The sequence below is a fragment of the Pleurodeles waltl genome, chromosome 7 (genome assembly GCF_031143425.1).
Source record: "Pleurodeles waltl isolate 20211129_DDA chromosome 7, aPleWal1.hap1.20221129, whole genome shotgun sequence".
In the NCBI taxonomy this organism is placed as follows: domain Eukaryota; kingdom Metazoa; phylum Chordata; class Amphibia; order Caudata; family Salamandridae; genus Pleurodeles; species Pleurodeles waltl.
The window spans coordinates 786766951-786794946 of NC_090446.1; the positions used below are offsets into that span (position 1 = coordinate 786766951).

At 47.4% G+C, this 27996-nt stretch overlaps 1 protein-coding gene across 3 annotated transcripts in view; it reads right to left on the reverse strand.

Annotated features, from left to right (window-relative positions):
• MATR3 (matrin 3) overlaps nucleotides 1-27996 on the reverse strand; it is a 97371-nt gene that overhangs the window by 6540 nt on the left and 62835 nt on the right. For all 3 annotated transcript variants that reach the window (XM_069199314.1, XM_069199315.1, XM_069199316.1), the window contains one exon: nucleotides 13929-14050. In XM_069199314.1, coding sequence (XP_069055415.1) covers nucleotides 13929-14050 — 122 coding nt within the window. The remainder of the gene's footprint in view (nucleotides 1-13928; nucleotides 14051-27996) is intronic.

Here is a 27996-nt window from a genome sequence, read left to right on the forward strand (position 1 = left end):
CTGGTTTGCAGCTTGTGCTGCGACTCTTTTACCAGCTGCATCGAACTTGCGGCTTTCTTTATCTGGGGGTGGTGCATCTCCAGATGTGTGAGAGTTGGCCCTTTTTCTAGCTGCTCCTACAACGACAGAGTCTGGTGGCAGCTGTGTAGTGATGAAAACCGGGTCTGTAGGAGGCGCCTTATACTTTTTTTCCACCCTTGGTGTGATTGACCTGCTTTTGACCGGCTCCTTAAAGATGTCTTTTGCGTGCCGGAGCATACCAGGGAGCATAGGCAGGCTTTGGTACGAGCTGTGGGTGGAGGAGAGTGTGTTGAATAAAAAATCATCCTCGACCTGTTCTGAGTGGAGGCTTACGTTGTGAAATTGTGCTGCTCTAGCCACCACTTGAGAATACGCGGTGCTGTCCTCTGGTGGAGATGGCTTCGTAGGGTATGCCTCCGGACTATTATCTGACACTGGGGCGTCGTATAGGTCCCATGCGTCCTGATCTTGGACACCCTGGCTCATGGTGGTGTGAGCTGGGGAGAGTGATGGAGTTTGTGCTGGTGAGACGTTAATCACGGGCGGAGGAGAGGGTGGTGGGGTAACTCTTTTCACCACTTTTGGTTGTGGTGTCTGTTCAGTCTGGAACTCCAACCTTCTCTTTCTCCTAATAGGGGGAAGGGTGCTTATTTTTCCTGTCCCCTGCTGTATGAAGATACGCTTTTGCGTATGGTCCACATCAGTTGCTTGTAGCTCTTCCTCAAACCTATGCTTTTGCATTTGGGAGGTTAGCGAGTGCTCTTCTGTATAAGAGCCTGAAGCTGGGTCGCTTGCAGTTTGTTTCGGCATCGAAACCCTGTCTGCGTGTTTTTTCGGCTCCGAGGTGACTTTTTTCTTTTTCGGGGCCGAAACCTCTCGGCGTCGATCTGCTTCGGTGCCGCTGTCTCGGCGTCGAGCCGTGTCCACACCGGCATCTCGGTGTCGAGGCTTGTCTCCAGCACTTTCTCGGTCCAGAGAAGGCTGCGTGCCGGTGTCTCGACCGGAGTCGGACGACCTCGGCACTGTTTGGGCCTTTTTCGGTGCCGACGGTCGGTCACCGAATTTATGGGTGGAGCCATGGCCGGATGGCAGTGGCGTCCCCTGGGCCTTGTAAACGTGTCTGTGTGGTTTTCGACGTCTTACTCACGGTTTGTGTATCGTCGAATCCTTCGGAGTCTGAGTCTTGGATCGAGAAGGTACCTTCCTCTTCCTGTTCCTCGAACTCCTGTTGGGCTGTCGGTGCGGACGCCATCTGAAGTCTTCTGGCTCGACAGTCTCGGAGTGTTTTTCGGGACCGGAACGCACGACAGGCCTCGCAGGTGTCTTCGCTGTGCTCAGGTGACAGGCACAGGTTGCAGACCAAGTGTTGGTCTGTGTAGGGGTATTTATTGTGGCATTTGGGGCAGAAACGGAACGGGGTCCGTTCCATCGGCGTTCTTCAGCACGCGGTCGGGCCGACCAGGCCCCGACGGGGGATCGAAAAAACTACCCTGAAGGGCACCGGAGCTCTTCGATCTTTGATGCGGTGTGGAATGTAAGTACGCCGATCCCGAACGCAACAATACCGACGAAAATCTTCCGAAATTAGCTAATTTTCCGTTCCGAAACTCGGAGCGACAGGAACACGTCCGAACCCGATGGCGGAAAAAAAACAATCGAAGATGGAGTCGACGCCCATGCGCAATGGAGACAAAAGGAGGAGTCACTCGGTCCCGTGACTCGAAAGACTTCTTCGAAGAAAAACAACTTGTAACACTCCGGCCCAACACCAGATGGCGAGCTATTGCAGAACATGCGTATCTACAGCGACAGATGCCATCGAACATCTGCGTTACCAGTTTCAACAAGCTTACGAGAAACAAGAAAATAAACCAATAGGTTTGACATTGCTGATTAGTCTCTTGGTCTTGTCAATGTGTTTTGTTTTGACAATGCATTTGTAAATCTCTATTGTTTGAATATATATATATTTTTTAATCTGAAAAAGCACATACTTCCATTGTAGTAATTGACACTGAACAAGACTACTTTGTGTGCAGATATGGTGATTGTGAAAGAGCAGATTGCTATCACTCACAGTAAGCCATCAGACACATAGCTAGAGAGAGAAGAATAGAATTTTAATAAAACGAAAAGGTCATGGTTAAGGGTAGACTTAATTAGGGGCCTAATTGTTATAGAAAGTCACAAAAGTACACTCACGGTAGGTGTCTTTGCATTAGTGCAGATTTACGTATTTCATAAATAAGAATTTACACAAGTAGACCAGGAAATTGGACTCCTAGACAATATTGTGAACTGTATTTTAGCATGAGGAAATAGGAACGTGTAGATCTGCTCATGTGAAACTGTTGAACGTTTAGAGGTTCACTTACCCTCTAGCCACTCCCCCCCCCAAACTCTGGAAGATGTTTTACTTCTGTGTTGTCAAGAGTATTTTCCAACCTCTCTCAGTATGGGAAAAAAAGAGAAGAGCTGATGAAAACCCTTACTTAAAGCATGCAAATTAGATGGTTGGGGCAGACTCAAAAAGGGCTCCAACCCTGTAACTATTCTTAACTGCTACCTCCAGCCCCAGAACTTAGATCTGTGGAAAGGTGAAAAATAAACTGCAAGTATTCAATCCTTACTATAGTATTAGTACTGACATAATCAGGGATGCTATTATAAGAGCTCTTGTATAATGATTGCTGCCATAATTTGTGGTCGCACTGCATGGCACACCAAAGGAACAAGTAGATTTTTTTTTTACAGGACAAGTAGATTAATAAAATATCTACTTGTCCATGTGACACATTGTGCCATAAAATGTGACACCTCTAGTCTCATTTATTACCTCTGCGAGTACAACAAATGCTTAGCACTACCCTCTGATAACCTTAAATGCTCACCCACACTACCACAAAATAGAGCATTAGTCCCATCTACTTTGCCTCTACAATACCAATTGGGCATCCACTGGACTCTGCACAGTGTACTTAATTTCTTTTTTTTTAGGCACTAAATAGATAGCCAGCTTCCTACTGTTCCAATGAGTCAATGAAAAGGAGACGATTAGGAATAACAAGATCTTTCGTCAATTTCATACACTTAAAAAAAAAAAAAACTGTCACTGAACTCTTAATGGCTCAGTTACTTGATCTAGGATTTAAATGGCCATCTCTTTGTGCATGTGTTTATATTTCCTCGCTGCTCACAGCTTGTGTTAACAGTGGCAATATTGGACATGAGCAATTCATGTGCTATTTTGCAAGTCACTGCCATCTAGCAGTCCTACAGGGAGTTTCAACTTCATGGTTTATCAAAACATTTTAGAAAGCAGGCTTGAAAAATGCAAGAAAGGGCAAAAGGGATAGGGATGCATTGTGTTGCAGCACCCTTGGCTAGTTCTGAAAGTAAACTATGGTGCTATGGCACGCAGATAGGGAGCTGCTGCTCAACCACACTACCACCAAAAGAGCATTTGAGATGTAATTTGGGCCTCTGATATCTCTGGGGTCAACCTCAACCTCATTTTGGTCCATTATATAAAGAGCCATTTTCCTACAAGCATAGAAATAGAAATGCGTGATCGAAGACAATACCGTGAGAACACAAGAAAAGGAGACAGAACCGAAGAGAGTCAAAGACATGGAGCAGAGGCACACAAGTCCGGACCAGACAGTGGAGAGAAAATCTAACAAAGTCTATGCCCATGAGCAATATCATCGAGAGGAGGAGTCACACGATCTTGTGACTCAAAAGACTAAGAAAAACAACTTACACTACTCCGGTCCAAAGACTAAATGGCAGGAGAATGCAGAACACGTTTACCTCTAGCCACACGTCATGAAACAGCCATATGAGCCCCCTGGTATGTGTTCAAGTCACCCCCACAGCAGGCATACTGAGTCCTGAAGAAGGGTGCAACATCTCATGGACAGAAAATGTATTTTACACGTTCTGATAGTAACACACAAAGCTTCTGTTTTACTATGGAATGGCTTGGTCGTCCAGTTGGAGAGTACAGATTTAGATGCTGACATCAGCTGTGCCAACTCTGGAACAGTGCGGCCGAAGTGGGTCATCCAAGGTATCAAACAAATGGTTACATTAAGCCCAACTTGATGCTCATGTTGAAGTTAATGAAACAAGTTGGTGTAAGGAAATGCCTCCTTGGCATGGTTACCCCTGACTTTTAGCCTTTGCTGATGCTAAGTTTTGATTTGAAAGTGTGCTGAGGCCTGCTAACCAGGCCCCAGCACCAGTGTTCTTTCACCTAAAGTTGTACCATTGTTTCCACAATTGGCACACCCTGGCATCCAGGTAAGTCCCTTGTAACTGGTACCCCTGGTACCAAGGGCCTTGATGCCAGGGAAGGTCTATAAGGGATGCAGCATGTCTTATGCCACCCTGGGGACCCCTCACTCAGCACAGACACTGCTTGCCAGCTTGTGTGTGCTAGTGAGGACAAAACGACTAAGTCGACATGGCACTCCCCTCAGGGTGCCATGCCAACCTCACACTGCCTGTGGCATAGGTAAGTCACCCCTCTAGCAGGCCTTCCAGCGTTAAGGCAGGGTGCACTATACCACAGGTGAGGGCATGTGCGCATGAGCACTATGCCCCTACAGTGTCTAAGCAAAACCTGAGACATTGTAGGTGCAGGGTAGCCATAAGAGTATATGGTCTGGGAGTCTGTCAAAAACGAACTCCACAGCTCCATAATGGCTACACTGAATACTGGGAAGTTTGGTATCAAACTTCTCAGAATAATAAACCCACACTGATTCCAGTGTTGGATTTATTAAAAAAAAATGCAGAGTGCATCTTAGAGATGCCCCCTGTATTTTACCCAATTGTTCAGTGCAGGGCTGACTGGTCTGTGCCAGCCTGCTGCTGAGAGACGAGTTTCTGACCCCATGTGGTGAGAGCCTTTGTGCTCTCTGAGGACAGAAACAAAGCCTGCTCTGGGTGGAGGTGCTTCACACCTCCACCCTGCAGGAACTGCAACACCTAGCAGTGAGCCTCAAAGGCTCAGGCTCGTGTTACAAAGCCAAAGGGCACTCCAGCTAGTGGAGATGCCCGCCCCCTGGACACAGCCCCCACTTTTGGCGGCAAGTCCAGGAGAGATAATGAGAAAAACAAGGAGGAGTCACTGGCCAGTCAGGACAGCCCCTAAGGTGTCCTGAGCTGAGGTGACTGACTTTTAGAAATCCTCCATCTTGCAGATGGAGGATTCCCCCAATAGGATTAGGGATGTGCCCCCCTCTCCTCAGGGAGGAGGCACAAAGAGGGTGTACCCACCCTCAGGGTTAGTAGCCATTGGCTACTAACCCCCCCCAGACCTAAACACCCTTAAAGAACGAGTTACTTACCTTCGGTAACGACTTTTCTGGTGGATACATTAGCTACCTGTGGATTCCTCACCTCATGAATACTCCCATGGCGCCAGCCTTCGACGGAAATCTTCTTACTAGTCTCTGCACGTCGACGAGGACGTCACTGTCTCGCACGCGACGCCGTCTGACGTCATACAGGCAATAAGAGGTCCTCGACGACGTGCGGACGTCAGTACCAATCATTTTTTACGTGCATGAGAACAACCAGGCAATGCAATGAAAGAACAAAGCAACATCCATTATATTGTAAAAATACACCACATTGTATGAATAACTGTAAATCTTTTTTTTTTTTTTTTTTATGTACATATATATATATATATATATAAAACTCTTTCTTTTAAAATATATACACACACCAAGTATATACATAAAGATATATACACCTATACCTATATATATATAAATATATTATATATATACATCTATTGCACCCTCAAAGATCAAGAGGAGCGCACTCAAGGATTACTTGGCAAGACCATAAAGGCAACGGGGAGGCGGGTGGGACCGTGAGGAATCCACAGGTAGCTAATGTATCCACCAGAAAAGTCGTTACCGAAGGTAAGTAACTCGTTCTTCTGATGGATACAACTACCTGTGGATTCCTCACCTCATGAATAGAGTCCCAAAGCAGTACCACGCCCGGCGGTGGGTGCCTAAATGGTCAAACCAAGAAATCCTGCAGCACTGACCGTGCAAAATGGCCGTCCCTTCTAACCTCAGAATCTAAACAGTAATGTTTTGCAAAAGTGTGAAGGGACGACCAAGTTGCGGCCTTGCAGATGTCGACCACAGGAACACCTCTGGCTAAGGCCGAAGTGGCCGACTTAGCTCTGGTGGAATGAGCTCTAATGCCCTCAGGAGGATCCTTCTTTGCCAAAGAGTAACATATTTTAATGCAAAGAACAACCCACCTGGATAGTGTTCTCTTGTGGACTGCCTTTCCTCTCCTCTTGCCCACGTATCCAATAAACAGCTGATCCTCCAGCCTGAAATCCTTTGTTCTATCGATAAAGAAGCTCAACGCTCTCTTTGGATCCAGACGGTGCAGTCTTTCTTCCTCTTTGGAAGGATGAGGCGGAGGATAGAACGTGGACAAAGTAATTGCCTGAGCCAAATGGAAGGGTGAAACAACCTTCGGGAGGAAAGCAGCCTTGGTCCTCAACACCACCTTATCCCCATAAAAAGTTGTATAAGGGGGTTTTACTGATAAGGCCTGCAACTCACTCACTCTCCTTGCTGATGTTATAGCTATCAGGAAGACTGTTTTTAAAAACAAATACCTCAAGGGGCAAGAATGCATAGGTTCAAAAGGGGACCCCATAAGGAAAGTCAGGACTAAGGACAAATCCCATTGCGGCATAACGAATGGCTTTGGAGGATATTGATTTAGAAGACCTTTCAAGAATCTGATAACAATAGGGGATTTAAATAAAGATGGTTGGTCTGGAAGACATATGAAGGCTGACAAGGCCGATAAATAACCTTTAATGGTAGCCACTGCACAACCTTTCTGCGCCAGAGATAGAGCAAAAGACAAAACGTCCGATAGATGAGCTTGTAAAGGATCAATCTGCCTCTCTCCACACCACGCAACAAATTTAGACCACCTATTAGCGTAGATAGATTTAGTGGAGTGTCGCCTGGCCGCTAATATAACATCCACTACCTCAGGCGGGAGAGAGAAGGAACTCAGGTTGCCCCGTTCAATCTCCAGGCATGTAGGTGCAGACTCTGGAGGTTGGGGTGTAGAACCTGCCCCTGCGACTGCGAGAGGAGGTCTGCCCTGAAAGGGAGACGGAGCGGCGGGCACGTTGAGAGTTGTAGAAGGTCGGAGTACCACACCCTCCTTGGCCAATCCGGAGCTATTACGATTACTAGAGCCCGGTCTTGGTGAATCTTCCTCAATACTCGAGGAATCAAGGGTATGGGAGGAAACGCGTAAAGCAACTGGCCGCACCAGGTCATTTGAAACGCGTCCCCCAACGCTTCCTGCATCGGATACTGAAGGCTGCAGAACAACGGACAATGCGCGTTCTCTCGAGTGGCAAACAGATCTACCCGAGGAAACCCCCACTTCTGGAAGATTAAACGGACTTGATCTGGATGGAGACGCCACTCGTGGTCTGCCGAGAAGTGGCGACTGAGACTGTCCGCACGCACGTTCAAGACTCCGGCCAGATGGTTTGCTATCAAGCAAATCCGATGGTCCTTTGCCCAGGACCATAGTCGAAGAGCTTCTCTGCAGAGAAGGTACGACCCCACTCCTCCCTGCTTGTTTATGTACCACATCGTGGTAGTATTGTCCGTTAGGACCTGTACCGACTGACCACGAAGGGAAGGGAGGAAGGCCTTGAGAGCCAGACGTACAGCCCGTAACTCTAACAGATTGATGTGAAAAATCTGTTCCTCTGGAGACCAAAGACCTTTGATCTCCAGATCCCCCAGATGAGCTCCCCACCCTAGAGTGGAAGCATCCGTTATGACTGTGGCCACTGGTGGCGACTGCTGGAACGGTTTTCCTTGTGAAAGATTGTTGCTTGCAATCCACCACTTCAAATCCACAGCAGCATCTCTGGAGATCTTGACAGTACCCTCTAGATCCCCTCTGTGTTGAGACCACTGCCTTCGGAGGCACCACTGAAGAGCCCTCATGTGCCAGCGAGCATGCGTGACCAACAGAATGCAGGAGGCAAAAAGACCGAGCAGACGAAGGACCTTGAGGACTGGAACTACCGCTCCATTTCGAAACATTGGAACCAAATCCTGAATATCTTGAATCCGCTGAGGCGGAGGAAAGGCCCGACCCAATGTCGTATCCAGTACCGCCCCTATGAACAGGAGGCGCTGAGAGGGCTCCAGGTGAGATTTGGGCTCGTTCACCGAAAAGCCCAGGTCGAACAACAACTGGGTTGTTGACTGCAGATGACGCAACACAAGCTCCGGGGACTTGGCTTTGATCAACCAATCGTCCAAGTAAGGGAATACTGCTATCCCCTTCCTTCTGAGCTCTGCCGCAACCACCGACATCACCTTCGTGAAGACTCGAGGTGCTGAAGTAAGACCAAACGGAAGGACCGCAAACTGGTAGTGTTGCGATCCCACCACAAACCGGAGATACTTCCTGTGTGACTTGAGTATCGGGATATGAAAGTAAGCATCCTGCAAGTCGACAGACACCATCCAGTCTTCCATGTTCAACGCCAAAAGCACCTGTGCTAGGGTCAGCATCTTGAACTTTTCCTGCTTGAGGAACCAATTCAAGATCCTCAGGTCCAGAATTGGTCTCAAACGACCATCCTTCTTGGGAATCAGGAAATACCTTGAGTAAACTCCTTGACCCCTTTCCTGCTCCGGGACCAACTCCACCGCGCCCTTTAAAAGGAGGACTTCTACCTCCTGTTCTAGCAACAGGAGGTGTTCTTGTGAACAATACGAAGGGCGGGGCGGGATGAGGGGCGGAAACTCCCGAAAGGGAAGGGTGTAGCCTTTTCCCACAACACTGAGAACCCAAGTGTCCGACGTAACAGTCTCCCATTTGGTGAGAAAATGCTGTAATCTTCCCCCTACAGGAGAGGAGTGAGTGGGAAATGGTGGAAGCCTAAGGCTGCTTCCCCTGCTGCACCCCGCCAGAGGATGAGGAAGAGGCAGAGTGCTGCTGAGAGGCTCCCCTGGTGCGGACCCTACCCCTCCCCCTAAAAGATCTATAGGGATGGGAAGAGGCAGGTTGCTGATATCTTCCCCGAAAGGAAGAGGAGGAAGAGCCACGCCCAAATCCACGAAACCTCCTGAAGAATCTGGAAGAGGCCGTGGAAGAAGGAGCTTGGAGTCCCAACGACTTAGCCGTGGCCCTGCTCTCCTTAAAACGTTCCAAGGCCGAATCAGCCTTAGCCCCAAACAGTTTGTCCCCATCAAACGGGAGATCCAACAATGTGGACTGTACATCTGCCGAAAAGCCCGAGTTACGTAGCCAGGCCTGTCTCCTTTCCACCACAGTTGTGCCCATTGCTCTGGCTATCGAGTCGGTGGTATCCAGTCCCGTCTGGATAATTTGGGTCGCAGCAGCCTGGGTATCAGAGACAAGATCCAAAAGACCCTGGGGAAGCTCTGTAAACGAAGAGGAGATGTCATCCATCAGAGCATGAATATACCTCCCCAGGATACAGGTCGCATTAGTGGCTTTTAACGCCAGACTGCAGGACGAAAAAATCTTCTTCGACTGCGCCTCTAGCTTTTTTGAGTCTCTGTCCCCAGGCACCGTCGGGAAAGAACCAGGCGCTGATTTGGACGAACAGGAGGCCTGCACAACCAAGCTCTCCGGCGTAGGGTGCCTAGATAGGAAACCAGGATCAGTTGGAGCCGTCCGATACCTCCTGGCCACGGCTCTGTGAACTGCTGGGGAAGATGCCGGCTTCTTCCACACCTCTAAAACCGGATCCAGCAGAGCGTCATTAAAAGGTAATAGAGGCTCCGCCGCGGCTGAGGCCGGATGCAACACCTCTGTCAAAAGGTTTTGTTTCGCCTCCACCACCGGCAAAGGCAGGTCCAAAAAACTAGCTGCCTTCCGTACCACTGTATGAAAGGAAGCAGCTTCCTCGGTATATTCCCCCGGGGACGAAAGGTCCCACTCAGGGGAAGTGTCCAGCCCACTGGCCGACTCCAGTCCACGCAGCCCATCACCCGAGTCCTCTAGCTCTCCTTCCTCTAGGGCTCGTTGGTACTCCTGCTCCTCTAGTACCCGGAGAGCACGCCTCCTTGAATGCAGTCGTTGCTCAATCCGCGGAGTCGACAACACCTCCGCCGAAGTCGGAGATCGGCGCCGATCTTCCGAAGCCACCGACGCCGCATCCGGCGCCACAGGTAACTTCGGCGCCGACTGAAGAGCAGATGAAACGGATGGACCCACCGGAGTCACAGGCCGAAATCTCGACGTCGACGGGATGGAAATCCCTGGGGCCAATCCCTCCGAAGCCATCGGAGCGGCCACCGGCGCCGACACTGGCGCCGAGCCCACGTTCCCAAACGGGAGAAAGGGCATAAAGGGTGCCGGCCGAAGAGGCGCAGGATCACCCAAAGAAAAGGCCAAAGGCCCAGCCGGAGCACCCCCTGGAGCCATCTGTTGGAAGATGGCATACATCGCATTCAAGAATGCGGAACTATCGGCTCCAGGGGTGGGAAAAGCCGGATACTGGGGTGCCTGACTCGGAGGCGACCCCGACGCCGGCCTCGGCGTCTGCGCCGGAGAAAACACCTGAGGCTCCAATACCTCAATCACCGACGCCTGTCCAGGCGAAGTTGGAGACGTCGGAGAGAGCAACGGCGTCGAAGGATGCGGCGTCACCGTGGGGCTGACCTCCCATGTCCTCCGGCGCCGATCCGGAGACCTGGAACGAGCCTCCCTTGAATGACGCCGAGATTCTCTACGGCGCCGGGAGTCTCGATGACGCCGATGTCTTGGAGAAGACTTTTTCTTGTGATGCTTCTCCTTTGACTTGGCCATAAACAGCTTCGCCTCGCGTTCTTTAATGGCCTTCGGATTCATGTGCTGACACGAATCACAAGTCGAGACGTCGTGGTCGGAGCTCAAACACCAAAGGCAATCGGAATGAGGATCCGTCACCGACATCTTGCCTCCACACTCACGACAAGGCTTAAATCCAGACTTTCTCTGCGACATTATTTCCACAGAGAAAGAGTACGCAGCAAGATATACACTGTAACCGCAAGAGTAACAGTTGCTCCCTCGAAGATAACCGTTTCGAATGCACGGAAAAAAGGGAACTGACGTCCGCACGTCGTCGAGGACCTCTTATTGCCTGTATGACGTCAGACGGCGTCGCGTGCGAGACAGTGACGTCCTCGTCGACGTGCAGAGACTAGTAAGAAGATTTCCGTCGAAGGCTGGCGCCATGGGAGTATTCATGAGGTGAGGAATCCACAGGTAGTTGTATCCATCAGAATTTAGTATTTAAGGGCTCCCCAGAACCTAGGAACTCAGATTCCTGCAACCTAAGAAGAAGAGGACTGCTAAGCTGAAAAACCCTGCAGAGAAGACGGAGACACCAACTGCTTTGGCCCCAGCTCTACCGGCCTGTCTCCCCCCCCTTTTGAAGACACTGCTCCAGCGACGCTTTCCCCAGGGACCAGCGACCTCTGAATCCTCAGAGGACTGCCCTGCTCTAGAAGGACCAAGAACTCCCGAGGACAGCGGCCCTGTTGACCAAAGACTGCAACTTTGAAACAAAGCAGCAACTTTGAAACAACTTGCGTTTCCCGCCGGAAGCGAGAGACTTACTCTGCACCCGACGCCCCCGGCTCGACTTGTGGAGAACAATCACTTCAGGGAGGACTTTCTGGCGACTGCGAGACCGTGAGTAGCCAGAGTTGACCCCCCTGCACCCCCACAGTGACGCCTGAAGAGGGAATCCCGAGGCTCCCCCTGACTGAGACTGCCTGCTTCAAAGATCCGACGCCTGGTAAAGACTCTGCACCCGCAGCCCCCAGGGCCTGAAGGATCAGACCTCCAGTGCAGGAGCGACCCCAGGTGGCCCTCTCGCTTGCCCAGGTGGTGGCTACCCTGAGGAGCACCCCCCACCCCCATTTTGCATGCATCGCTGAAGAGACCCCTTGGTCTACCATGGATTCCTATTGAGAACCAGACGCATGTTTGCACATTGCACCCGGCTGCCCCCGTGCTGCTGATGGTGTACTTTCTGTGTGGACTTGTGTCCCCCCCCGGTGCCCTACAAAACCCCCCTGCTCTGCCCTCCGAAGATGCGGGTACTTACCTGCTGGCAGACCGGAACCGGGGCACCCCCTGCTCTCCATTGAAGCCTATGCGTTTTGGGCACCACTTTGAACTCTGCACCTGACCGTCCCTGAGCTGCTGGTGTGGCGACTTTAGGGTTGCTCTGAACCCCCAACGGTGGGCTACCTTGGACCCCAATTTGAACCCCGTAGGTGGTTTACTTACCTGCAAGAACTAACATTACTTTACCTCCCCCAGGAATTGTGAAAATTGCACTGTGTCCACTTTTAAAACAACTAAATGTGTTTTATGTAAAAAGTATATGCTATTGTGATTATTCAAAGTTCCTAAAGTACTTACCTGCAATACCTTTCAAATGAGATATTACATGTAGAATTTGAACCTGTGGTTCTTAAAATAAAGAAAATATATTTTTTTTATAACAAAAACCTATTGGCTTGGAATTGTCTGAGTGTGTGTTCCTCATTTATTGCCTGTGTGTATTTACAACAAATGCTTAACACTACTCCTTTGATAAGCCTACTGCTCGACCACACTACCACAAAATAGAGCATTAGTATTCTCTTTTTGCCATGATCTTACCTCTAAGGGGAACCCTTGGACTTTGTGCATGCTATTCCTTACTTTGAAATAGCACATACAGAGCCAACTTCCTACACGACTCCTTTTATGAGCCTACTGCTCAACAACACTACCACAAAATAGAGCATTAGAATTCTCTTTTTGCCACTATCTTACCTCGAAGGGGAACCCTTGGACTCTGCATACTATTCCTTACTTTGAAATACTGCATACAGAGCCAACTTCCTACAGTTGGTGTATAATTTTAGCAAAGTAACCACTTTGTTGCCTTCAGTCCATTCTGGCTTTACCTTTTGCACATGGGGGGTCCTATAATTGAGACAGTCATCTGCCCTTCTGGGAAGACTTTCCAACGACTTGCAGGAAAATATATCATATGGGCCTGATCTGGAAGGAGTGGTCATCAACTTACTACAGGAAGCCAAATGGGTGATGGTCGAGAAGGCCTGCTTCTAAAGAGAAGCCGCCACTGAAGGGCCAATGGGAGCGCGGCTGCTCCACTGATCAGGCAGACAGTCTTTCTGGAGGCAGACTACATACCTTGTGACAGTATGCTTTAGTGATTTTGAAGCCTATTGATCTACAATGTAAATAGTGTATTTTCCAAGTCCACAATTGTGAAGGTACAGAAGAGGTCTAAAGCTCACAGAACAAGCTGAACAGGGACTGACCCTCCTAACATCAAAGCCTATTAAACAAAAATATTTTCAGTTTATCTTAATTTATCTGCAGCAGTATTTTAAGCTTCTGAACAAAAAAATTGAATGGGGTCTCCAGGGGAAACAAATCTAAAACTAGAGCTTATACACAGGTGCTCTGTTGCTTATGGGCATTGAAAAACTAAATTGGATATTCCTCGACCCAACCACTACATGGAAGAATAAGAAAACGCGTGTACATTTATACAATACCCACAGTGTATAATAGAAAAGTGCTCAGAAACCAAGACATTGTATACAAGTAAAATAGAGGACAGGTACCTGAAAAACCACTAAAGTAGGGAAATGTTTAATATTTTATTCTGTTCATAAAGCACTTGCTCAAACGCAGCACGCACTAAACACTGGCACTGAACCATGCACTCTGCAAATATATGTTTTCCTCCAAAGAACTGGAGGATCAAATCCTCAATGAAATATTTAATATTAATTGACCTTTTGTATTTTTTTTTTTACCTTCAATTTCTGATAATGATGCAGGCTGCTGCAGTGAGTTACTTTAGCCACATCTTCCGTTGTGTAGAACAATGAACAAAGTTTACAGTAAAATCCAGTCTTGGGGACTACATACTCAACACCTATAAAAAATAAAAATAAATCACAAGTATATCAAAGAAATGGACAGGGCACTTGCTGGTGAGGAAAATTACTTCCTTGGTATTATTTGGATACCTGAACATTTTGGTATTTCACGATTCACATTCACAAATGAATAATGGCATTTCTATCCACCCTGGCCTTGCCTTGCCTTTCTACAAGAAAAGAAAAGTCAAATCACCCACGTAGTTTCTAGTCTTCAGCAAGGCAGAATGTTAATGAATTAGGAAATAACACTATGGAACAGCTAAGACTGCTGGCCAGCAATGTTTTTTTAATAATGGATTTCCTCCAAATGTCCATCCACATTTATAGAACAGAAAGCAGGCGCCATACCTCTGGCGAGGTTTTGTTAAGAACCAGTGCTTAGAAACAAATTTCTACAAACCAAGAATGAGGGAAACAGTGTTGAATTTGCCAATGATTGATTGCGGTGGAGTTAAATACTTTGATTTACTACACCTTTAAATTAGAGATCTCTGGAACCCTCTGGTGGGGATCCTTCTTGTTGTGGTGTCTAAAAGCAGTCTATTTTTTCTCCTTTGGTGTCTTGTTGATTTCTTCAATTGCTTTTGGTGCTGCTTGGCTTTAACAGTTAGTGGAAGAGGTCTAGAGCTTTGGTGGTGGCAAAAGGCCATTTTATGGTTGGGGGGATTTGGGTGGAGGCAGAGGAGAGATTGAGCACCAACAGGGTATATCTGACTACTGGCAGAAAGCATCTGAAAGACCGAGGGTTTGGAGAGGGTGTATCAGGATTGGCAGATTTTAGCTAGGCTGGCAAATATTTGTTTTTTTACCTCTGCCTAACAAAAACAAAAAAACAAAAAAAATTTGTAAAGCCCCATAATCAAACAAGTTTGGTTGTGGAAAGACAACTAGCTGCTCATTGGTGTGACTGATGTGGAAACACAAGAAAAGTTTGGGTAGAAAATAAAAAAAAAAAAAAAGTAAAAAAAAGTTACCTGTAGGAGTAGTTTTGCAAACATCTGACCACCAGCAGAATGGATCTGAAAGACTGAGGGCTTGGAGAGGATGTACCAGGAGTGCCAGATAGTCTTGGGGGGCTGGCAAATATGTTTTGCCCTCTGAAGAATTTATAATTAAAAAAAAAACACCCGCCACTTGTGTCCTTGTGACATCCCCCTGCTTCCTCTGGATGTTCCCACTTTTCACCATCTTCAGATTCTTTTTTATTTCCTCCTTTTGCATTGAATCTTCTTGGCAGAGGTGGGTGGGTTGTTTGTGAATATAGAAAGTTCTTCAGGCTGCAAAGCTACACCTACAGGCAAGACACTACATTTTGCTATGTGAATACAGATTACATGCTCTGCATTGAATTTGTAGTGGTTTTAACTTTGTGGTGGCTGGGCATCGATTTGCAACAGGTGTTGAAGAATCCTTTATCCTACTTGTGTTTGCTTGTTCATTTAAATGACAATACATTAATGTTGGGTAAATGTGTGTACGAATAAATGCAGATTTCCTGTAGGGATGTATTTGACAAAAAGGTAATTGTTGCCCCTTTCTTCCGTGCTGAATGGGCTTTTGGTGCTATTGTTAGGGTTTCTCCTGCGTAGGTATGGCACAACTGACTTGTGGACTTGCAAATGTATTAAACGGCGCCAAGGTTATCAGCAAACCATAAAAATCATTTCCTATGGAAACGCAGTTCTTAAATATGGAAAATGTCACTTACCCAGTTGTACATCTGTTCATGGCATGAGACGCTGCAGATTCACATGCTGTGCACATCCCACCATCTAGTGTTGGGCTCGGAGTGTTACAAGTTGTTTTTCTTCGAAGTCTTTTTCGAGTCACGAGATCAAGGAACTCCTCCCCTTTAAGCTCCATTGCGCATGGGCGTCGACTCCATCTTAGATTGTTTTCCCCGCAGAGGGTGAGGTAGGAGATGTGTATGTAGTAATAGTGCCCATGCAATGGAGTAAATATGTACGTACATAATGTGGTTAAAAGTGATATATTTACAAATGTTCGAGACTAATTTTTCTCAACTTAAAAACGGCTACAGGCTCCCGGGGAGCTGGGAGGGCGCATGTGAATCTGCAGCGTCTCATGCCACGAACAGATGTACACTGGGTGTAAGGAAATGCCTCCTTGGCATGGTTGCCCCCTGACTTTTTGCCTTTGCTGATGCTATGTTTACAATTGAAAGTGTGCCGAGGCCTGCTAACCAGGCCCCAGCACCAGTGTTCTTTCCCTAACCTGTACTTTTGTATCCACAATTGGCAGACCCTGGCATCCAGATAAGTCCCCTTGTAACTGGTACTTCTAGTACCAAGGGCCCTGATGCCAAGGAAGGTCTCTAAGGGCTGCAGCATGTCTTATGCCACCCTGGAGACCTCTCACTCAGCACAGACACCCTGCTTGCCAGCTTGTGTGTGCTAGTGAGAACAAAACGAGTAAGTCGACATGGCACTCCCCTCAGGGTGCCATGCCAGCCTCTCACTGCCTATGCAAGTATAGGTCAGTCACCCCTCTAGCAGGCCTTACAGCCCTAAGGCAGGGTGCACTATACCATAGGTGAGGGTACCAGTGCATGAGCATGGTACCCCTACGGTGTCTAAACAAAACCTTAGACATTGTAAGTGCAGGGTAGCCATAAGAGTATATGGTCTGGGAGTTTGTCAAACACGAACTCCACAGCACCATAATGGCTACACTGAAAACTGGGAAGTTTGGTATCAAACTTCTCAGCACAATAAATGCACACTGATGCCAGTGTACATTTTATTGCAAAATACACCCCAGAAGGCACCTTAGAGGTGCCCCCTGAAACTTAACCGACTATCTGTGTAGGCTGACTAGTTCCAGCAGCCTGCCACACTAGAGACATGTTGCTGGCCCCATGGGGAGAGTGCCTTTGTCACTCTGAGGCCAGTAACAAAGCCTGCACTGGGTGGAGATGCTAACACCTCCCCCAGGCAGGAGCTGTAACACCTGGCGGTGAGCCTCAAAGGCTCACCCCTTTGTCACAGCACCGCAGGACACTCCAGCTAGTGGAGTTGCCCGCCCCCTCCGGCCCCGGCCCCCACTTTTGGCGGCACGGCCGGAGAAAATAATGAGAACAACAAGGAGGAGTCACTGGCCAGTCAGGACAGCCCCTAAGGTGTCCTGAGCTGAGGTGACTAACTTTTAGAAATCCTCCATCTTGCAGATGGAGGATTCCCCCAATAGGGTTAGGATTGTGACCCCCTCCCCTTGGGAGGAGGCACAAAGAGGGGGTACCCACCCTCAGGGCTAGTAGCCATTGGCTACTAACCCCCCAGACCTAAACACGCCCTTAAATTTAGTATTTAAGGGCTCTCCCTGAACCTAGAAATTAGATTCCTGCAACAACAAGAAGAAGGACTGCCCAGCTGAAAACCCCTGCAGAGGAAGACCAGAAGACAACAACTGCCTTGGCTCCAGAAACTCACCGGCCTGTCTCCTGCCTTCCAAAGAACTCTGCTACAGCGACGCCTTCCAAAGGGACCAGCGACCTCTGAAGACTGCCCTGCTTCGACGACGACAAGAAACTCCCGAGGACAGCGGACCTGCTCCAAAAAGACTGCAACTTTGTTTCAAGAAGCAGCTTTAAAGAACCCTGCAACTCCCCGCAAGAAGCGTGAGACTTGCAACACTGCACCCGGCGACCCCGACTCGGCTGGTGGAGAACCAACACCTCAGGGAGGACTCCCGGACTACTATACGACTGCGAGTACCAAAACCTGTCCCCCCTGAGCCCCCACAGCGCCGCCTGCAGAGGGAATCCCGAGGCTTCCCCTGACCGCGACTCTCTGAAACCTAAGTCCCGACGCCTGGAAAAGACCCTGCACCCGCAGCCCCCAGGACCTGAAGGACCGGACTTTCACTGCAGAAGTGACCCCCAGGAGTCCCTCTCCCTTGCCCAAGTGGAGGTTTCCCCGAGGAAGCCCCCCCCTTGCCTGCAGCGCTGAAGAGATCCCTTGATCTCTCATTGACTTCCATTGCGAACCCGACGCTTGTTCTAACACTGCACCCGGCCGCCCCTGCGCCGCTGAGGGTGAAATTTCTGTGTGGGCTTGTGTCCCCCCCCCGGTGCCCTACAAAACCCCTCTGGTCTGCCCTCTGAAGACGCGGGTACTTACCTGCAAGCAGACCGGAACCGGGGCACCCCCTTCTCTTCATTGCAGCCTATGCGTTTTGGGCACCACTTTGAACTCTGCACCTGACCGGCCCTGAGCTGCTGGTGTGGTAACTTTGGGGTTGCTCTGAACCCCCAACGGTGGGCTACCTTGGACCAAGAACTGAACCCTGTAAGTGTCTTACTTACCTGGTAAAACTAACAAAAACTTACCTCCCCCAGGAACTGTGAAAATTGCACTAAGTGTCCACTTTTAAAGTAGCTATTTGTGAATAACCTGAAAAGTATACATGCAATTGAAATGATTCAAAGTTCCTAATGTACTTACCTGCAATACCTTTCAAACAAGATATTACATGTTAAATTTGAACCTGTGGTTCTTAAAATAAACTAAGAAATGAAAATGTCACTTACCCAGTGTACATCTGTTCGTGGCATCAGTCGCAGTAGATTCGCATGTTCTGCAATAGCTCGCCATCTGGTGTTGGGCCGGAGTGTTACAAGTTGTTTTTCTTCGAAGAAGTCTTTCGAGTCACGGGACCGAGTGACTCCTCCTTTTGTCTCCATTGCGCATGGGCGTCGACTCTATCCTCGATTGTTTTTCCCCGCAGAGGGTGAGGTAGGAGTTGATTTGTAGTAATAGTGCCCATGCAATGGAGTGACTAAGTATGCACCTATTTAAGGTTGAGATGATACATATATAAATAATTGAAGGTAACTTCCGAACTGCTACAGGCTCCCGGGGAGGCGGGTGGGCACATGCGAATCTACTGCGACTGATGCCACGAACAGATGTACACTGGGTAAGTGACATTTTCAGTTCGATGGCATCTGTCGCTGTAGATACGCATGTTCTGCATAGACTAGTAAGCAGTTATTTCCCCAAAAGCGGTGGATCAGCCTGTAGGAGTGGAAGTAGTCTGAAATAATGTTCTTAATACGGCTTGACCTACTGTGGCTTGTTGTGCGGATAACACGTCTACACAGTAGTGCTTGGTGAATGTGTGAGGCGTAGACAATGTGGCTGCCTTACATATTTCTTGCATTGGGATGTTTCCTAGAAAGGCCATGGTAGCACCTTTTTTTCTGGTTGAGTGTGCCCTTGGTGTAATGGGCAGCTGTCGTTTAGCTTTAAGGTAGCAGATTTGGATGCATTTAACTATCCATCTGGCTATACCTTGTTTTGAAATTGGGTTTCCTGCGTGAGGTTTTTGAAATGCAATAAAGAGTTGTTTAGTCTTTCTGATGTTTTTTGTTCTGTCAATGTAATACATCAATGCTCTTTTGACATCTAATGTATGTAGTGCCCTTTCAGCTACGGTATCTGGCTGTGGAAAGAACACTGGAAGTTCCACTGTTTGATTTAGATGGAACGGTGAAATAACCTTTGGCAAAAATTTAGGATTGGTTCTTAGGACGACTTTATTTTTGTGTAGTTGTATAAAAGGTTCCTGTATAGTAAACGCCTGAATCTCGCTTACTCTTCTTAGGGAAGTAATGGCGATGAGAAATGCCACCTTCCAGGTTAGGAACTGTATGTCGCAGGAGTGCATGGGTTCAAAAGGTGGACCCATAAGTCTAGTTAGGACAACATTTAGGTTCCATGAAGGAACAGGTGGTGTTCTTGGTGGTATAATTCTCCTAAGGCCCTCCATGAATGCTTTAATGACTGGTATCCTATATAGGGAAGTTGAATAGGTAGTTTGCAGGTATGCAGATATTGCTGCAAGGTGAATCTTAATGGAAGAGAAAGCTAGGTTAGATTTTTGTAAGTGAAGCAAGTAACCCACTACCTGTTCTGGAGTTGTGTGTAATGGTTGTATTTGATTAATATGGCAGTAGCAAACAAACCTCTTCCATTTACTTGCATAGCAGTGCCTGGTGGATGGCCTTCTGGCTTGTTTTATGACTTCCATACATTCTTGGGTAAGTTGTAAGTGCCCGAATTCTAGGATTTCAGGAGCCAGATTGCTAGATTCAGCGATGCTGGATCTGGGTGTCTGATCTTTTGGTTGTGCTGTGTCAACAGATCTGGCCTGTTGGGCAATTTGATGCAGGGTACCACTGATAGGTCTAGCAGCGTTGTGTACCAGGGTTGCCTTGCCCAAGTTGGTGCTATTAATAGGAGTTTGAGTTTGCTTTGACTGAGTTTGTTTACCAGGTAAGGAAGGAGAGGGAGAGGAGGAAAAGCGTAAGCAAATATCCCTGACCAGTTCATCCATAGGGCATTGCCTTGGGATTGTTTGTGTGGGTATCTGGATGCGAAGTTTTGGCATTTTGCGTTCTCCCTTGTCGCAAACAAGTCTATCTGAGGTGTTCCCCAGAGTTTGAAATAAGTGTTTAGAATTTGGGGGTGAATTTCCCATTCGTGGACCTGTTGGTGATCTCGAGAGAGATTGTCTGCGAGTTGATTTTGTATCCCTGGTATAAACTGTGCAATTAGGCGAATTTGGTTGTGAATTGCCCAATGCCAAATTTTTTGTGCTAGCAGGCTTAACTGCGTGGAGTGCGTCCCCCCCTGCTTGTTTAGATAATACATTGTTGTCATGTTGTCTGTTTTGACGAGAATGTATTTGTGAACTATTATTGGTTGGAAAGCTTTTAGTGCTTGAAAAACTGCTAGAAGTTCTAGGTGATTGATATGCAGTTTTGTTTGATGTACGTTCCATTGTCCTTGTATGCTGTGTTGATCGAGGTGTGCTCCCCACCCTGTCATGGAAGCATCTGTTATTACGTATTGTGGCACTGGGTCTTGGAAAGGCCGCCCCTTGTTTAAATTTATGTTGTTCCACCACAGAAGCGAGAGGTAAGTTTGGCGGTCTATTAACACCAGATCTAGAAGGTGACCCTGTGCTTGAGACCACTGTGATGCTAGGCATTGTTGTAAGGGCCTCATGTGCAGTCTTGCGTTTGGGACAATGGCTATGCATGATGACATCATGCCTAGGAGTTGTAATACCATCTTTGCTTGTATCTTTTGTGTTGGATACATGCGTTGTATGATGGTGTTGAAATTTTGAATTCTTTGTGGACTTGGAGTGGCTACTCCTTTTGATGTGTCTATTATGGCTCCCAGGTATTGTTGTACCTTGCGTGGCAGAATTTTGGATTTTGTGAAATTGACGGTGAACCCTAGTTTGAAGAGGGTTTGTATGATATGATTTGTGTGATTTGAGCACTCTATTAACGAATGGGCCTTGATTAGCCAGTCGTCTAGATATGGGAACACATGTATCTGCTGCCTTCTTATGTGTGCTGCGACTACCGCTAGACATTTGGTAAAGACTCTTGGTGCGGTTGTTAATCCGAAAGGCAGTACTTTGAATTGGTAATGTATTCCTTTGAATACAAACCTTAGGTATTTCCTGTGCGATGGGTGTATTGGTATATGGAAATAAGCATCCTTGAGGTCTAAAGTTGCCATGTAGTCGTGCAGCTTTAGCAATGGCAATACTTCTTGTAGTGTGACCATGTGGAAGTGGTCTGATTTGATGAAAGTGTTCACTACTCTGAGGTCTAGGATTGGTCTCAGTGTTTTGTCCTTCTTTGGTATCAGAAAGTACAGTGAGTAAACTCCTGTGTTTATTTGTGTGTTTGGCACTAATTCGATTGCATTCTTTTGCAATAGTGCCTGCACTTCTATCTCCAGGAGATTGGAGTGGTGTGTTGTTAAATTTTGTGCTTTTGGTGGTATGTTTGGAGGGAATTGTAGAAATTCTATGCAATAACCATGTTGGATAATTGCTAGAACCCAAGTGTCTGTAGTGATTTTCTCCCATGCTCTGTAATAATGACCTATTCGTCCCCCCACTGGTGTTGTGTGGAGGGGGTGAGTGACATGTGAGTCACTGTTTAGTAGTAGGGGTTTTGGGGCTTTGGAATCTTCCTCTATTTCTAGGGAATTGCCCTCCTCTATATTGTCCCCGAAAACCTCCTCTATACTGTCCTTGGTAACTGGACGGTGTGGCTTGTGAGGTACTGGCTTGTGTGCTTTGACCCCGAAACCCCCCTCGAAAGGGCGTTTTACGGAATGAGCTGTAATTCCCTCTGCTCTGCGGGGAGTAGAGTGCGCCCATGGCTTTGGCAGTGTCCGTATCTTTTTTGAGTTTCTCAATCGCTGTGTCCACTTCTGGACCGAACAGTTCTTTTTCATTAAAAGGCATATTGAGAACTGCTTGTTGAATCTCTGGTTTAAATCCAGACGTTCGGAGCCATGCATGCCTTCTGATAGTTACAGATGTATTAATTGTCCGTGCAGCTGTATCTGCAGCGTCCATGGAGGAGCGGATCTGGTTGTTGGAGATGGCCTGTCCCTCCTCAACCACTTGTTTTGCCCTATTTTGTAAGTCCTTGGGCAGATGTTCAATGAGATGTTGCATCTCGTCCCAGTGGGCTCTGTCATAGCGCGCAAGTAGTGCCTGGGAGTTCGCGATGCGCCACTGGTTTGCAGCTTGTGCTGCGACTCTCTTACCAGCTGCATCAAACTTGCGGCTTTCTTTATCTGGGGGTGGTGCATCTCCAGATGTGTGAGAGTTGGCCCTTTTCCTAGCTGCTCCTACAACGACAGAGTCTGGTGGCAGCTGTGTAGTGATGAAAACCGGGTCCGTAGGAGGCGGCTTATACTTTTTTTCTACCCTTGGTGTGATTGCCCTACTTTTAACCGGCTCCTTAAAGATGTCTTTTGCGTGGCGGAGCATACCAGGGAGCATAGGCAGGCTTTGGTATGAGCTGTGGGTGGAGGAGAGTGTGTTGAATAAGAAATCATCCTCGACCTGTTCTGAGTGGAGGCTTACGTGGTGAAATTGTGCTGCTCTAGCCACCACTTGAGAGTACGCGGTGCTGTCTTCTGGTGGAGATGGCTTCGCAGGGTATGCCTCCGGACTGTTATCTGACACTGGGGCGTCGTATAGGTCCCATGCGTCCTGATCTTGGTCACCCTGGCTCATGGTGGTGTGAGCTGGGGAGTGTGATGGAGTTTGTGCTGGTGAAACGTCAATCACGGGCGGAGGTGAGGGTGGTGGTGTAACTCTTTTCACCACTTTTGGTTGTGGTGTTTGTTCCGTCTGGAACTCCAACCTCCTCTTTCTCCTAATGGGGGGAAGGGTGCTTATTTTTCCTGTCCCCTGCTGAATGAAGATACGCTTTTGCGTATGGTCCACATCAGTTGCTTGTAGCTCTTCCTCAAACCTATGCTTCTGCATTTGGGAGGTTAGCGAGTGCTCTTCTGTATAAGAGCCTGAAGCTGGGTCGCTTGCAGTTTGTTTCGGCATCGAAACCCTGTCTGCGTGTTTTTTCGGCTCCGAGGTGACTTTTTTCCTTTTCGGGGCCGAAACCTCTCGGCGTCGATCTGTTTCGGTGCCGCTGTCTCGGCGTCGAGCCGTGTCCACACCGGCATCACGGTGTCGAGGCTTGTCTCCAGCACTTTCTCGGTCCCGAGAAGGCTGCGTGCCGGTGTCTCGACCGGAGTCGGACGATCTCGGCACTGTTCGGGCCTTTTTCGGTGCCGATGGTCGGTCACCGAATTTATGGGTCGAGCCATGGCCTGGTGGCAGTGGCGTCCCTTGGGCCTTGTAAATGTTTCTCTGTGTGGTTTTCGACGTCTTACTCACGGTTTGTGTATCGTCGAATCCTTCGGAGTCGGAGTCTTGGATCGAGAAGGTACCTTCCTCTTCCTGTTCCTCGAACTCCCGTTGGGCTGTCGGTGCGGACGCCATCTGAAGTCTTCTGGCTCGACGGTCTCGGAGTGTTTTTCGGGACCGGAACGCACGACAGGCCTCGCAGGTGTCTTCGCTGTGCTCAGGTGACAGGCACAGGTTGCAGACCAAGTGTTGGTCTGTGTAGGGGTATTTATTGTGGCATTTGGGGCAGAAACGGAACGGGGTCCGTTCCATCGGCGTTCTTCAGAACGCGGTCGGGCCGACCAGGCCCCGACGGAGGATCGAAAAAACTACCCCGAAGGGCACCGGAGCTCTTCGATCTTCGATGCGGTGTTGAATGTAAGTACGCCGATCCCGAACGCAACAATACCGACGAAAATCTTCCGAAATTAGCTAATTTTCCGTTCCGAAACTCGGAGCGACAGGAACACGTCCGAACCCGATGGCGGAAAAAAAACAATCGAGGATAGAGTCGACGCCCATGCGCAATGGAGACAAAAGGAGGAGTCACTCGGTCCCGTGACTCGAAAGACTTCTTCGAAGAAAAACAACTTGTAACACTCCGGCCCAACACCAGATGGCGAGCTATTGCAGAACATGCGTATCTACAGCGACAGATGCCATCGAACATATATTTTTCTATAACAAAACCTATTGGCTGGATTTGTCTCAGAGTGTGTGTACCTCATTTATTGTCTAGGTGTATGTCCAACAAATGCTTAACACTACTCCTTGGATAAGCCTACTGCTCGACCACACTACCACAAAATAGAGCATTAGTATTATCTCTTTTTACCACTATTTTACCTCTAAGGGGAACCCTTGGACTCTGTGCATGCTATTCCTTACTTTGAAATAGCACATACAGAGCCAACTTCCTACACTGGGTAAGTGACATTTTCCGTTCGATGGCATGTGTAGCTGCAGATACACATGCTGTGCATAGACTAGTAAGCAGTTATCTCCCCAAAAGCGGTGGTTCAGCCTGTAGGAGTTGAAGTTGTTTGAAATTAAGTACGTAATACTGCTTGTCCTACTGTGGCTTTCTGTGTTAAAACATCCACGCAGTAATGCTTGGTAAATGTATGAGGCGTAGACCATGTGGCTGCCTTACAGATTTCAGTCATTGGTATGTTTCCTAGAAAGGCCATGGTAGCACCTTTCTTTCTAGTGGAGTGTGCCTTTGGTGTAATAGGCAGTTCTCTTTTTGCTTTTATATAACCGGTTTGAATACATTTAACTATCCATCTGGCAATGCCTTGTTTGGATATTGGATTCCCTGTATGAGGTTTTTGGAAAGCAACAATTGTTTTGTGAATTTGTTTTGTTCTATCAATGTAGTACTTTAGTGCCCTTTTCATGTCTAATGTATGTAATGCTCTCTCAGCTACAGAATCTGGTTCTGGAAAGAACACTGGGAGTTCCACTGTTTGATTTAAGTGGAACGGTGATATGACCTTAGGTAAGAATTTAGGATTTGTTTGTAGAACTAATTTATGTTTGTGTATCTGAATAAAGGGTTCTTGTATGGTAAAGGCTTGTATTTCACTTACTCTTCTGAGCGATGTGATAGCTATTAGAAATGCTACTTTCCATGTGAAGTACTGTATCTCACATGAGTGCATGGGTTCAAAAGGTGGACCCATGAGTCGTGTTAATACAATGTTGAGGTTCCACAAAGGAACTGGTGGTGTTCTTGGTGGGATAATCCTTTTCAGACCTTCCATAAATGCTTTTATGACTGGGATTCTGAATAATGAAGTTGAGTGCGTAATTTGCAGATAAGCTGAAATTGCAGTGAGATGTATTTTAATGGATGAGAAAGCTAACTTGGACTTTTGTAAGTTTAGTAGGTAGTTTACGATGTTTTCAGCAGATGTGTGTAATGGTTGAATATGATTATTATGGCAGTAATAAACAAATCTTTTCCACTTATTTGCGTAGCAATGTCTTGTGGTTGGTTTCCTAGCTTGTTTTATGACCTCCATACATTCTTGTGTAAGGTCTAAGTGTCCGAATTTTAAGATTTCAGGAGCCAGATTGCTAGATTCAGCAATGCTGGATTCGGGTGTCTGATCTGTTGTTTGTGTTGAGTTAACAGATCTGGTCTGTTTGGCAGTTTGATATTAGGCACTACTGAGAGGTCTAGTAGTGTTGTGTACCAAGGTTGTCGTGGCCAAGTTGGTGCTGTTAGTATGAGTTTGAGTTTGTTTTGACTCAATTGGTTTACTAGATACGGAAGGAGTGGGAGAGGGGGAAAAGCGTACACAAATATCCCTGACCAACTCATACATAACGCATTGCCTTGAGTGAGCCTGTGGGTACCTGGATGCGAAGTTTTGGCATTTTGCGTTTTTTGTTGCGAATAGATCTATTTGGTGTGTTCCCCATCTTTGGAAGTAAGTCTTTATTATTTGGGGATGAATTTCCCATTCGTGGATCTGTTGGTGATCCCAAGAGATGGTCAGCTAACTGGTTTTGAACTCCCGGTATGAATTGCGCTATTAGGCGAATGTGGTTGTGAATCGCCCAATGCCATATCTTTTGTGCTAAGAGACAACTGTGTCCCTCCCTGTTTGTTCAGATAATACGTTGTCGTCATGTTGTCTGTTTTGACAAGAATGTGTTTGTGGGTTATTATAGGTTGAAATGCTTTCAACGCTAGAAATACTGCTAGTAGTTATAAGTGATTTATATGAAGCTGTGTCTGCCGAGTGTCCCATTGTCCTTGGATGCTGTGTTGGTTGAGGTGTGCTCCCCACCCTATCATGGAAGCATCCGTTGTGATCACGTATTGAGGCACTGGGTCTTGAAAAGGCCGCCATGTGTTTAAGTTTATAGTGTTCCACCATTGAAGTGAGGTGTAAGTTTGGCGGTCTATCAATACTAGATCTTGAAGATGACCCTGTGCTTGTGACCACTGTGATGCTAGGCACTGTTGTAAGGGCCGCATGTGTAATCTTGCGTTTGGGACAATGGCTATGCATGAGGACATCATGCCTAGTAGTTTCATCACTACTTTTACCTGGAACTTTTGTTTTGGGTGCATGGCCTGTATTAAGTTTTGGAATGCCTGTACCCTTTGTGGACTTGGAGTGGCAATCCCTTTTGTTGTGTTGATTGTTGCTCCTAAGTACTGTTGTATTTGACACGGCTGTAGGTGTGATTTGTTGCAGTTGAGTGAGAAACCTAGCTTGTGAAGGGTTTCTATGACATACTTTGTGTGTTGTGAACACCGTTTTTGCGTATTGGTTTTGATTAACCAATCGTCTAGGTACGGGAACACATGTATTTGCTGCCTTCTGATATGGGCTGCCACTACGGCCAGGCATTTTGTAAAAACTCTTGGCGCTGTTGTTATTCCGAATGGCAACACTTTGAACTGGTAATGTACCCCTTGGATTACAAACCTTAAGTACTTTCTGTGGGAAGGATGTATAGGTATATGGAAATACGCATCCTTGAGGTCTAGTGTTGTCATGTAGTCTTGTTTGAGCAATGGGATCACGTCTTGCAGTGTCACCATGTGAAAGTGATCTGATTTGATGTAAATGTTTAATGTCTGAGATCTAGGACAGGTCTTAGAGTTGTCTTTTAGGTATGAGAAAGTACAGGGAGTAAACTCCTGTTCCTTTCTGATGAATTGGTACTAGTTCTATTGCATCTTTTTGCAACAACGCTTGGACCTCCAGTTGTAATAGATCCATGTGTTTGGACAGGTGTGTTTTCGGTGGTACATTTGGAGGGAATTGTAGAAATTCTATGCAATAATCAGGTTGGATAATGGCTAGGACCCACGGGTCTTATTTCCTTTCAGTTTTTGTAAAAAATTGGTTAGCCCCCCCACTGGTGTTGTGTTGGGGATTTGTGACGCTGAAGTCACAGTTTATTCTGCAGTGTTTTGGGACTCTGGAACTTCCCTCTAGTTTTAGGGAATTGTTCCCCTCTGTATTGTCCCCGAAAACTTCCCCTCTGATATTGACTCTGGTAAGTGGGTCTTGTTTGTGAGGTTGAGGGTTCTGTGCTGTGTCCCCAAAACCCCCCTCGAAAATGTGTTTTCCGAAATGTGCCTCTGCTCTGTGGGGAGTAGAGTGCGGCCATGGCTTTGGCCGTATCTGTGTCCTTTAAGTTTTGATAGCAGTGTCCA